General features: G+C 34.3%; 1 protein-coding gene across 2 annotated transcripts in view; it reads right to left on the bottom strand.

The window, feature by feature from the left end:
- Nucleotides 1–12,650, bottom strand: part of LOC120625428 — a 53,221-nt gene extending 40,571 nt beyond the window's left edge. For both annotated transcript variants that reach the window (XM_039892491.1, XM_039892492.1), the window contains exons 1-2: nt 12,583–12,650; nt 8,105–8,198 (exon numbers count right to left, since the gene is read on the bottom strand). In XM_039892491.1, the coding sequence (XP_039748425.1) occupies nt 8,105–8,162 (58 nt within the window). In that variant the 5' untranslated portion in view covers nt 8,163–8,198; nt 12,583–12,650. The remainder of the gene's footprint in view (nt 1–8,104; nt 8,199–12,582) is intronic.
- Nucleotides 12,651–13,741: the final 1,091 nt, after the last annotated feature.

Here is a 13,741-nt window from a genome sequence, read left to right as displayed (position 1 = left end):
CTCGGTAGAATCTGCCTTACAAACCACTAAAGCTACTTACGAACAGGTTGACCTTTCGAAAGTCGTTTTATTAGGTAAATAATGGATGTATTGAATAAATAAACGTTTCCCGTAGTCGATAGCTAGTTTAGACGGTTCAATAAAACATGCCTTTTAATTTTATTCCACCTTTTAAGGCTAAAATGGTAGTATTTTTAAACCAATTATAATTTTGGAATTGTACAAGTTAATATAACAATGAAATGTATAGTAAAAAGGTGCGAATTTAACTCTTATTCACCCATGCATGTAGATGCAATTGTTTTATTTATATACTTACAAACTGTGTGAGAATAGAACATGGTTACTTTTCAATAGCGACCCAATTAAAATGTTAAGTGTTCAATGTTCTATTCATTGGGATAGTAAAATACTTGTACAAAACAAACTCTTCCTAAGAACGTAAGAAATTATTCTTCTTTGTCGTTAATAACAAATGATTTTGGTCCACGTCCAAATAAGACACCAAATATTACGTACATAAACTTATATTACCTAATATTACAATTAACAATTAAATTCAATAACATAATAATATTAAACATTATTTTAATTTTACTTAGTCCTTTGTATGTGCGCTTTGTTTTATTGCTCTTATGATCACTGATCATATTATAAAATCGTTCTGACAAGGTTATGTCGAGTTACTTAAATTATATGGATACGACGCAGTCCCTTCATCGTCCGTGGTAGTTCATGCGCATTCTAAGAGATAGCGGTCAATTTATTTGTGGTTTGAATTATTGTAAATATTTATTTGCAGGAACATAGATCTATACATTTATATCGATGCTTTAATGTATGTGTTTTGTAAGTTATGAAGATTGACATCTCAGTTTTTAGGCAAAATATAGGGAACATAACTAGAAAAAACTAACTAAGTAACATGCTTTTTTATCGTGATGAGATTTAGGAGGTATTGTAAAAATAAATAGTGGCTACTAAGTGGCTACTTAATGGCTTACTTTAGGATCAAAAAAATAATAGTATGAGCAGCGTTTAATTCTTGCATGGAATAACGAAAATGTGACATTTTCGTTATTCCATCTCCACGCAATGGGTAATGAAATCAAAAGTGTATCGATAAATCGAGTATGTGCTAAGTGTCACATCCCTATGTAACAGTTACCTCCTGAGCCACTTTTTAAACGCCCCGCAAAAAGGATGCCATTAAAATACGCCCAGACTAACAGGTTCTTCATTTATATTAGCAAAGGTGGTGCTTAAGGCTATTTTCTAGACTGCCTAAGCGTTTAAGTGATAAGTTCTCTAGTTAGGGAAGTAAGTGTATATTGTACTCTCTAAAAGTTGCTATACAAGTCTAGAAGAAAAGGGGAAACCTAATAGAGATAACTGCCATAAAAATACGCAGTGACAACCATGACTTTAAAGTCAATTAATGGAGTCACAGAGGTCAATTAATGGAGTCACAGAGCAGGATATCGGGCAACAAAAACATTAGTTCACACATACATTCAAACCATGTCATGACAACTCATTACAATTTCTTAGGGTTGGCAATTTTTTTTTTATAAGTACTACTTTATTTCACATTACAATCATTTCTCTAAATCCAGTATTAGTGTTACTTTTCTTTTGGCGGTGGCTTAGTGCCCATTTTTAATTAGCCTTGTATTTAAAAAGAAACATATGACGTCATATCAATTGTTGATCAGTAATAGGTAATTTAAAAGATAATATACAGTACGTCACAAACAAATAAAATATAGATATAATTATTTCCTGAATCACAGCGCTGCTTTACAATACAACACCTATATTATGTTATTTACTTTTCATAACTTAATTGTTGTAACTTTATTGTTGCTATGTATTGTATTATTGTACGTACATTGTTTTAATAAGAATTAGTCACAGAAAACCTACAAAGATTTTTTGGTAAAAACGAAAACTCACGTTTGTCCGTTCATCAAAACCTTAAGAAGAGTAAGTGTAAGAGTAAGTGAGTAAGGTAAATACAAATTTTTGCATGGTCTTAAAATGACAGTTCGATTGACATAGTACCTTGACGTATAAAAAAAGGATTATAATTTTGTAACAAAACGACCACAATATTATAATGAAACTCCTTTAAGCGATTGTAGTAATGGCCCAGGACGCATTTCCAACCCTCGTAATATATCTATCCATTTTCCTCGATATATGGTAAGTGCGTAATCTTTTTTGTACGCTAAGAAGGACGGTAGGCTCATTAGTATAGATCAATATGTACGTTATCTAATATTAAATTACAACCATTCCCAGCTACAATGAACGCAAAACCGGCCCTTCATTATTTTATAAAAGCAAATGCCTTGTTTTTCAAGGGCCATTTTTAAAAAAAAGTACTGGCATCTCCGAGAAATATTGATGTCGCCTCGGCTTTACTTAAAAAAAAAGTTCAAACCGGCGGGAACCAGGCGTTCTATTTTTAAACGTGTGTCAATTTTGTCTTTTTCCCGCCATCTCGCATCTGTTGGTTACCGTTGCTTTCTTTATATTTAGTACTTACCTGGGCGACAGAGCTTTGCTCGGCGTTTTTTGATAGAGAAAAATCTCTTGGAGCGCCTTTGTAGAAAAATCAACCCGTATGGCGTCACTGCAAATAGCATGACGCTCTCTTATTTGGTCGTGACACCGCTTTCGACTCCCTTATTTATTATGCTTCATAATATTTTATTTATTGGTTTTTTCTTTATGAACTTAATGATATTAAACTAAGTGTTGCAATTCTACCTGTGTTTTTTACAATATATTTAGTATTTTCTTATTGGAGAAGATACTAATTTAGATAAACTTGAAAAGCAAAACTTTAACCGAATATAAAGAAAGGCTTCGAACCTTATTGTAGTGAAGCTTGCATATATAATATTTGGACCCTGAATATATAATATTTTCCTTGCCGGGCTCCAGGACCAAAAAAGTGAAAGGCATCCGTTTGCCACTTTGACCAAGCAGAGAAATAATTAATTAGAGTAGTAGTTTTCTCGTGCTTCTCAGTAGGATGTGATGTACCTGCTCTCTTCAATAAACATTGATAATAATTAATCTGGGAACGATTATTTTGATACAAACCAACGCCTATATCCATAACAAGTCGGTGTAATATATTCTTACATCCAAATATCTCTGTAACGTGACACTTTGGGTACTATGTTTTGTTGACATATTATTTTGTTAATGTATTGTCGTATCTACCCATATACATGTATACTACTTTCGCGGCGTGTCGCTGTGACAGATAGGTTCAATCACCTTTCATCCCGATTTATAAAGGTTTTTCAAACCTAAGAATACAGTGGATTCTTAAACAAATAATATTAGAACGCTATGTTAAATTTTTTCACCATCAGCGTAGTCTAGAAAGCTGGTCAAATGCGGATTCGACAAAACAAGCCTTTTAGAACATAATGGAGAACTCTCAGGCAAGAAGAATTCCTCATGACGTTTTACTTAACCATTAAACCGAGTGATATTTAATTGAACAAATCGCACATAACTTAGTAAAGTAAGAGGTACGTGCCGGGGATCGAACTGCCCCCCTGAAAATGAACCACCCACCAGCCACTTAAAAACCCTAACCACAAGGATATCACCGCTATCATAGTTTTTTTTTTTTTAATAATCGCGTTTTTTTTCAGGAAATACACCAATAGATTAATGTAATAAGCAAATCCTTATCTAAACATCAAACTAGATCGATAGACGATAGAGGCCATTTCAAGACAAACGAAATAGCCAACCATAGTGATTAATAATTGAACCTTGAGGATCTCGTGATCCGTAGTCTGACATGCTTACCACTAGACCAACAAGTTTATAGCTATAGGTTATAAGCTAGGCAGATATTGATTTGTATAAACTCTACGACACATTGAATGTGGCATTATATTTTTAGTCTGTGGTTGTAATCTAATATTGTGGTTCTACCTTTTTTGCCTGGAGTGCTAGAACTCTTTAGCATTGAGAAAAAAAAGAGCAAGTGCTATCCTTTTCACTTATTTTAATTGTAACTGGATATTAAAAAAAGTAAATAGAACTGAGTCGATTTAATCGTGAAACTCGTTTCATGCACTTATTATGAATATTGATTACATTTGCATAAGCTGACCGCCATTTTTAAACTGGAACATATATTTAGTCTGTGGTCGTAACAGTATAGTTTTAACTGAAAGATGCGATCGGGGAATTTAAACTATAGGCTACTATTATAAATTCGAAATTAATTGGGTTTCGTTTGTAAGATAATTTTTCATGTCTAAAATATTTAACAAGAATTTGATAAAATTAGGCAAGGTAGGCAGGATATAGATAGCATCCCGGGTAAGGATTAGAATACTTCTTAGCCTCGAAAAATAGATGTTGAGATTTAAAAACGAAACTAACGCGGGAAAGGGCAATATATACTTACTAGCCTTTTGGCTAAAAAGAAAAAGAAAGCATAGCACCGGCAAGAAACTTATCTATTTCCAATATAAACATTTTTACATTTGTAACAATTTTTTTTTATTTTGGGAAATGAGAGAAGGGCCGACTACTTCCAAGAAGTTCCAAGCAACTTTGTCAGTGAGATTCATCAATTGTATAGTATCCTCGCTGTAATAAATGTATAGATATTAACACATTGTTTAAAATTATGCATTTGCAATTAAGTACAGAATTAGGAATAACTCCGATGTTCGGAATAATGTTATAAAAGCGTTAATCAACTCCACAGAGGACTTTTGCACCTATTGCGCACGATATGTAGACGTCAGTTATTATTTATGTCCATTTCTAGTAAGTCGATTGTTTACTTGGAAGTATATTTATTCACTTTTAGTTTATAAGGACTGATGTTTTGTCTAAAAGAAAGCCTAAATCCATATAGAAGTATAGTAGTGATTGCAAAACTCTGAAAGATGTCTCCTATCTATGGCAAAACTTACTTCATGGACTAACTGAACTGTTAATTACACACTAATTTATGGAAATTGAATCTGTGCTGTAATTTACGAGTGATTGTATACGTAATCGTATAAAAGGGAAACAACAATATTTTTGCGAAGAACGTAGGACGACTGCAAAGGAGCGGAAAATATAGAAACCTAAAGACAGTTTTTCGTAAACCGCAATCAAATTCCGAGTCAGTCTCATAAATATGTCACTTATATTCTTGTTTCTAATTCTCCTTTGCAATCGTCTTAAGGTTTTCGGGAAGACTCAATTTATAATTTTATAATATGTCAAATATTTCATATATTATACTTTTTGTTACTAATTTGCCTTGGGAATGGGTATTATAACCATATACCATCGGTTTTTTAGGTCTGTACTAATATTAAAGAGTTATTTTTTTGTTGAATATAGAAAAAACTTTTGAGTAGAATGAAAAAGTTCTGGTAGAATAAACGTTTGTATGGGACTGAAGCTGTAGCGGACGACATCGTGGGGGACCACTAATACTATGTGTTATTAATATGTATTCCTATCTAAATAATAATATGACGACATATAAATTCATACCTTTCCACATATTTTGTGAATCACAACCCAACCCACGCGTGGAAACGGCCTTAAATCCCAAAATGGCGAACATTAAAAAGCTAATCACATTCAACGTTATGACAACTTAATTATAATGATCTTAAGGATCATATTACAATGAACAATCGTTATATAACGCAGTAAATTTAATAATTATAGTGGGCCTTATGCCATAGATAGGAGGTAAATTTTTGAACAGTTATAAGTTTCAAGAAGAAATTGAGCTGTCATATTAACATTATATTATAACAAATATTATAAAATCATTACAGACTTTAATGGCAAGAGATAAGGATGGTTTTGCAACGTGCTACAGTTTTAAAAGGTCATAAGTACTACATTTTTTATAATAAAAACTAAGATGTTTTACAGTAATTCAGGGCCGTATGTCTAAGACATAAAGTGGTAAATTGAATGATTTCTGTAAGAATTCGAAAAGGTCATAAGAACAATGCTCTCTTAATATAAAAAAGTGGTTTTACAATTGCTCAGGACCTTATACATAAGAGATAATGTTGTTTTTTGAACGGTGCTTAATCTTAAAAAGATATAGGGCTGCCTACGTCAACCTTCGAACCCACGCAAAGCTTTCAATGCTTATTTGCAATAACATGTTTGCTCAGACGGAACCCGTGAATAATTGTTCGATTATTAGCCATGCTCCTTGTAACGTCTGATGAAAGGCCTCGGCCATGGCTGTTTAAGAGCTTGCGGACTAAGCATCTCCACTTACTAAATTAAAGAGTATTGACCCGCCAAGCTTTATTAATGAGGGTTGGCGGGTTTTAAAAATATCAGCTTAATGTGCTCTTAAATGTCTGGTGATTTCCGAACATTTTTCGCGAAACCCGGTAATCTATCCCAGCACCACGTGGGAATCGAACACTGTCTCGTTGATCAGGTGGCTAGACCTGATCAACGAGTCAGTTGACTTCTATACCATTCATTATTAATGATGACTGGTAAATGATTCATCATCATCATCATCCGAAGTATTTGGCGCCGTATGCGGGAAAAGGGCTGCGACCCCTGCTCTGGGGATTGCCTGGCCCAAATGTTGTCCATCGCTATACGGCGCGGAAATACTGCCAGTCTTATTGGTACTTTTGGTCCGAGTGTAACTAACTTTTTGACGAAGCGTATTTACACTATTATTATATTTAATGGCTTCAATTCAAAACGCACTAAAAATGCATCGCATTAAAAACGCTCCGAAAAGTTACAGGTTTTTAGTATCTTTTTGGGGCAGAGCTCGTCTTGGGATCTACTACCGCCAAGCTTATATCATTTGCCAAGTAACATTGCTTTGCACCTTTCTAAACGAAATGGTTGCCCGTGTACCACGCATATGAGGCTTAGAACCTACACCTATGGTTGATGGATATAGGGCGGCATTTTGTAGGATTTTTTCGTTGTATGCCTTTCCATACCTGATGGTATGGATGGCCTGATGGTCCCATGAGGTGGGCCATTAGCCCGCAACGTCAATATAAAAAAAGTACGTACCGGTGGTCGAATTTGGTCCCCCCGAATCTCTAAGTACCAGGCTATCATCACCTCTCCTATACTATAGTGGGTATTCAAAATGTTGTCAGTTCGTTGACCCAACGCCTACACCGCATAGCTCACTACAATTGGATATTGTATTTTTTCGCGAATGATTCAGTCTAACTGTACATGAAACTTGTATGCTATCGGTCATTGGCGTCAAATTGAGATGTTACGTTTACAAGCGTTTGACCGTCATTATGTCCGCGTAACTAGCACCTAGATCTTCATTTGAATGCTAATAGAATAACCAGGCACTCGCAAAAACGTTTTACGAAAATATAAAACCTACTTATTTGTTAGAAATGTAATCAATTCATCTAGATACAAATAATAAAATTATTTATTTGACTGAAAAATCTAACAACAAACTACTAAACAGAACTTGATAATATTTTAATGGAACTAATGTAAAAGTATAAAAAATAAAGAATTTTCTAAATCGTTTACTAAATAATGGGGTTCTGAGGTCGTACTCGGTCCCTTAGAAAAGAAGGGGGAAGCTTTAACCTCTAGGCTATCGCTAGGCTCGAATTCTGAAGTAACAAACCTAAAAAAAAAAAGAACGAGAATGCCCTTTTTTAAATTTTGAATTTGAAACTCAAAGATTAGTCGAAATTTAAACACGACGTTGTATTAAATGTGTAAGGCATTACTAGGACGCTGCCTATACAAATTATCGCTGGCAATCGATTTACAATGTAGGTATATAATCGATTATAAATAATGTACGTAAATTTATTTCAGTTTTTATTAAAAAAATACAGTTTTAAAACTTATTGTACAGATATAGAAAGAACATGACACTTGATTTATGACACTTGATTGAAAATAAAAAAATAAACTTATACTGTACTCGACGGCTAGTTATCGTCAGCGACGACTCCCAAAATTGCAAATTGCAACGTAACATACACTGCTATCGAATCCAGTAATGTCACCCTCTCAATATATTATAAATTCGAATCTATGCTAATGTTTAAATACATACCTTTAGCGAAAACCATGTGCACGAAACTTAAACACAACACTAACTTTAACACCGCCATTTTTTTTAATTTTTCGCTCCAAGCGCGCACTAGCAACTGAAAGCAAGGAAAAATGGTTTAGTATTTAATAACTCTGAAAGAAACATTTTAGAGTAGGTTTTATAAACACCATCTTAAGAAAACCTCAGATAAGTCATAGGTTTATTTAATTTCGCATCATGCGCGTGCGCCTCTTAATGTATCGCTGCTGGGCACAGGCTTTCTTTCTCTGAGAAAGGGGTTCCGGAGTAAAGACCCACGACGTGACTCAAAATGTGGGTTGGCGGGTTTTAACGACTATTTTAACGATATATACAACGAGTAACCGAATTTCGAAAAGCATAAATATATTTCATAAGGTATCACCTTTTAAAAATATTAAATCAAAACAAGCATATTTATTTTTCCATACTAACCGAATCACAATATTCTAAGTTTTCACTTATAACAACCTTATTGAAGATCGGCACGCTACGTGACGCTTACGTCATAAAGTGACAGATCACAAGATTTTAATTTTGCATGTGATGTTAAGTGGCTGTATCTGATTTCTTTCAGTAAAAACGATGGCAGTGGTTTAATAAAAAACTATTAGCGGTTCGGTTTCCCAGACAAGTCTCAGAGACAGTAATTAGTTTAGCCATCAGTCTTGGTTATTATCACTATAATGTAATTATGATAACATCCTAAAAAGAGTGGTTGTTTTTTTGTCATTCCTTCACTCTCTAACTCAGCGAACAATCAACTTGTATTTTAGCACAGAATTAGTTTAAAGGAAGGAAAGTAGTATAGTCTATTTTATATCCCCGGAAAATAAGGCTTGCCACGAGTTTAAAAAAGTAATAAATCGTTGAAGCTCACCAACTCGCATGGGAGATACATGGTGGGAAGTCTATGGTCTTAACTCTCTCTATAGACTTGTGACCAGAAGTGGGGCGTTAATATGCTGCTGATGATGATGATGATATAAAAGTTAACAGTTACTTAAGTTAAATACACTGTTAACAGCTACTTAAAACAATAATTATAAATCACTTGGCATATAAGAAAGATCATATCCCATAGCGTTATAATTAAGAATAGTAATTAAATGTTCATAGAATATTATTGCATGGTTGGCTGGGATTCAGCGAGGTATGTCGGTTCGATTCTCGGGCGAATCATTATTAATTAAGATAATCGCCGCTCTAACTAGGAAGTGCTATGTTATGGTGTAGAGAAAACGAAAAATACGAGTCAGACTAACGTACAGAGGGTTCCGTACTTTGCAAAGAAACCTATAAAGAACTATTTGGTTACTTGGTTACATATACGTTCGATAACACTGAACAACAGACTTTTATTACTTATTAATATATATAGAATTTTTTTTTGGCAATTTTAATAATTAATCAAAAAGTATAAAATAATCATAACATACTTTTTTGAAATATGAACTCTGCACAGACGAGCTAAAGAGTTGCACGTTAAAGGGTTCGTTTTTAAAATTTTGCGAAAGGAACCCTAAAAAAAATACATCTTCGTCATAGATAATAGATTATTTAGTGCAGTTGTAATCTACGTCCAGTAGCGGTTATTAATCGAGTTTTTTAATCGCCGTTTATAATTAAAAATTTTAACTACCGTTTAATGTTAACTAGCAGAGTCGTCTTGAGACGCACGGGTGGGATTAATTAACTGCCTACACTTTCTGACATCACCAGCCTATTAATGCCCCATTGCTGGGCACAGAGCTCTCTTTATAGTAGAAAGGTTTTAGAGCGTAAACCCACTTGGTTGCTGTAAAGCGGCTTAAGGGATTTTACGATTACTTTCACATCTTAGTGATAATAAATTGAAAATTTCATGACCGGAAAACCCACTTCCTACCGTATGTTTTCTCCCTATTTCTGATTATAGCACGTGGATACAATACAAGTATGGCTCTCAACCATCACCCACTGAGGGAATCACAGCTATTTTTGTATGGATACAACGAACTCGAAAATTTTGGATGACTTCAAAACGTCTTATTATTAAATATCTTGTTAAATTCTAACAGCCGGTTGGCGTAATAGGCAGCGACCTAGCTTTGTGAGTCCAGGGCCGTGGGTTCGATTCCCACGACTGGAAAATATTTCTGTTATGAACATGAATGTTTTTCAGTGTCGGGGTCTTGTAGAGTATAAGTATTTATGTGTATTATTCATAAAAATATTCGTCAGCTATCTTAGTACCCATAACATAAGTTACGCTTACTTTGGGGCTAGATGGCAATGTGTGTATTGTCTTCGTATATTTATTATTATTAAATAAATTGTTAATAAATTTTTTCACTTGAAATTTTCCGGATTTAGGAAATATCGAATTCGGTAAGCATTGAAATATCATCAATAAATCATATCATAAATGTGTTTGCTTTTTTTTCTAAATTCACGGCCTACCTAAGCAACTATTTTGGCAAAGGTTAGTTGAAAGGACGGAGAGAATCATTGGCTACATTCTTTTCCAGAAAAACAAACGGTTATCACGGGATTTGTACAAGTAACCGGCCATAGCTAGTTTCAGAAATAAATCATTACTATCGTCTATCACTCTCAATTAGTATAATTAAGTGTATTAACGCCCCACTTCTGGGTACATGCCTCTTGAAAGATTGCCTGATTACACGTTTTACACAGACTATACGTTGTGTTTTTCTTTCGTAATAGTGACTCAGTTAATCTATCCAATGTCTACTAATCCTTAGCAAAAAAAACAAAAGGTAATTTAAGTCTACTAATCCTTAGCAAAAAAAACAAAAGGTAATTTAATTAACATTTTAGTGTCAAGAAGCATCCACAAGAGTGTAAGCAGCGCGGTGCCACTGCGGTATAGATTCAATCAATTGCGGTCGTTTCATGCAAGAGAAAACAATATTCGAATAGGTGCTTAATTTGCTCAGCTGTTTTAAAATTTCTTAATGCGGAAATTATTGTTTTAATTTGTTATATTTTGAATATTGCTTACAGTTACTATAAATCTTATAGATTAATGGGGCTGCAGATGTTTAAAGACAAAAAATCACTGAGTTTTGGGCTTACGCCCACCACGTTTCAACTATACACGAAGCATAAAGGACTCTTTTGTATGAGAGAGCCTATCTCTCTATCGAGTGGTAGTGTACTGTTTACGAACATACTAGTAATAAGTGATACAATGTTACTCTTAAAGCAGTAACATATTATCAAATGTTACAAATTTGTTAATATAATATGATTCCAATCGGAATTTCGTTATTAGTCACAACCAATTATAATAACCCAGTAAAATGATAGCTTAGCAATTTCTGTGTGCATTTCGACTTTTGTTTGCAAATTAAAACCGAAATAATACTTCAGAGGATTTAAAGGTACCTTATTTACAGTCTCTGAGACTTATCTGTGAAACTGAAACGCAGATAGTTTCTGAGTAAACCATTGCAATAGTTTTTACTGAAAGAAATCAGATACAGCCCTAACGCCACATGCAAAAGTAAAATCAAGTGACTCCTGTCACTTTATTAGGTACGCGTCAAGTAGCGTAGGTGCTATGCACGTGCTGTTATTTTATCTTCAATAGGGTTGTCATACTTATGTTTTACTTAAACACTAAGAATGTTTTGAATTAGTTTGTATGGAAAAATAAATATGCTTCTTCTAACTTTATATTATTACAGGGCGATTCCTTATGAAATATATTTATGCACCCTTCAACAATATTTCGTAATTCCACTACACGTTGTATATGTGACATATACTTGGCCAGTTTGGTGGACAAAGGCCTAAGCCCGTTTTCATTCTGAGAGAACTCCTTTCAGAATGAGAATAGATTAGTAGTGATCCGGCAATGTGTTTATAGTGATGCTGATATCTATATTTATATAGATGGGCTACTATTAGTGCTATTAGTAGGTTTTAGATTTTATAAATAAGTGATTTTGTGACTGACACACCTCCTTATGTAAATCTAAAACGCTCTAACAAAATTATTTAATGGATTGTAGACCAACAACCCGAATTAGAGTCGCATAATGGGTCTATGCTCTACAACTCTTGTATCTTATTAGAGAGGTAAGTTAACTTACCAAAATCCTTCCCATTAAAATTTAGTAAGTTTGGTTCAGTAGTGTATTAAGCATCAATAAATAATAAATACAGTTAAAGCGTGGTGGGTTAAAGCACCATACCCTAACTTCTATGGGAGAGTAGCCCAGTGCCCAGTAGTGGGACGTTAAGTGGCTGTGAATGATGATGAACAAATTTTGTGACCAACTCTACACAAGTTTCCAACTATAGAAATCACAAAACCCACTCACTGATACCACCTACGTAAGTGAAGTCACTAAATAATTAACTCCAAAAATAAACCGTGACAAATTACTACACTAAATCACAGCAAAATATTATTATTACACTTTACACTAAATATACACTTAACTTACCAGAATGACAGCTGTTCAAACAAAATGGCGGATCGTTGGGGAGTTCGGACTAGCGACGCGTGCGCCAGTGCTCGGACGACTGGCGTGTTGTGTTGAATGCGTGATCGATCTAAAGGTGTGATCATTATGGTTAGTCAGAACCTAATAATGTCCCATAACTGGGACATCAAAGTCAAAAGTCAAGGGAGTTAGGACCAGTCAAAGTCAAAACTTTCTGCGTTCAAATCATTATGCTGACTGTCTTATTCGTCGTAAAACAATGACCCAGTTAATCTGTCCAGTATATAATCATTGGTAAAAAATAATAACCAAATAATTAGGTAAATTCATCTCGAGAGGAAAACCTAACAAAGAATAACAGAATTTTTTAATCGGTTCACAATTGACGTAGAAATTACTGAACAAATGATGTAACGTAGAATTGAGTTGTAATGGTAAACTGCCATATATTTCATGTGAGCTCGTTACCATCATCACTAACCACCAGGTTAGATTGCAATCAAGGGGTAATTTGTAGGGAAATAAAAAAAAATTAGAACCTTTTAGAAGTCTGAACAAGTTATAATCTAAATCAAGCAGTCATGGTAGAAACGCGTTGATGTCTAAAGTATAAAAAAAAATATTTTTCCACATTTGAATGAAAGTCCTTCGTTTCTCTCGACTCTGAGTTTTCTTATGAGGCCCATGTACTCTCTGTGCGTCACAGCAATTTTGTTCAGAAATGTTTAAAGATCAAAGTTTAAAAAATGGTAAGAGAAATCTCAAGTAATATAATAATTTAGTTTGTTACCCGTGACCTGATCCCCTGATTACCCGTATCCTGATGGAACCATTCATTTTGGCGGAATAAGTATTCTATGTCAAACTCCATGATGCAAGCTATCTCTACGAAAATAGGCTTCACAAGAATATTGTAGGTTCGCGTAGCGGGGGTCTACTAACGCTGCGTTTTCTGGCGCGGGGTCGTCACTCCAGCTCCTTGAGACTGCATTGTCTTTCAGTCCTCCGTACCCATTGCAACTTTAGCGCTAGCTTGAAAAGCTATGTCGGTAACTTTGATATTTTACGGCCATTTCTAATAAATCACACACAGAAAATCCGAAAGTATATCTAATTTATCACAACAAAACTTTTAAATTTGTTTCTTTATCCAAAATAA

This window comes from Pararge aegeria, chromosome 7 (genome assembly GCF_905163445.1).
Source record: "Pararge aegeria chromosome 7, ilParAegt1.1, whole genome shotgun sequence".
NCBI lineage: Eukaryota > Metazoa > Arthropoda > Insecta > Lepidoptera > Nymphalidae > Pararge > Pararge aegeria.
The sequence above is the reverse complement of the archived record's forward strand: the minus strand, read 5'-3'. Positions and strand labels throughout refer to the sequence as shown.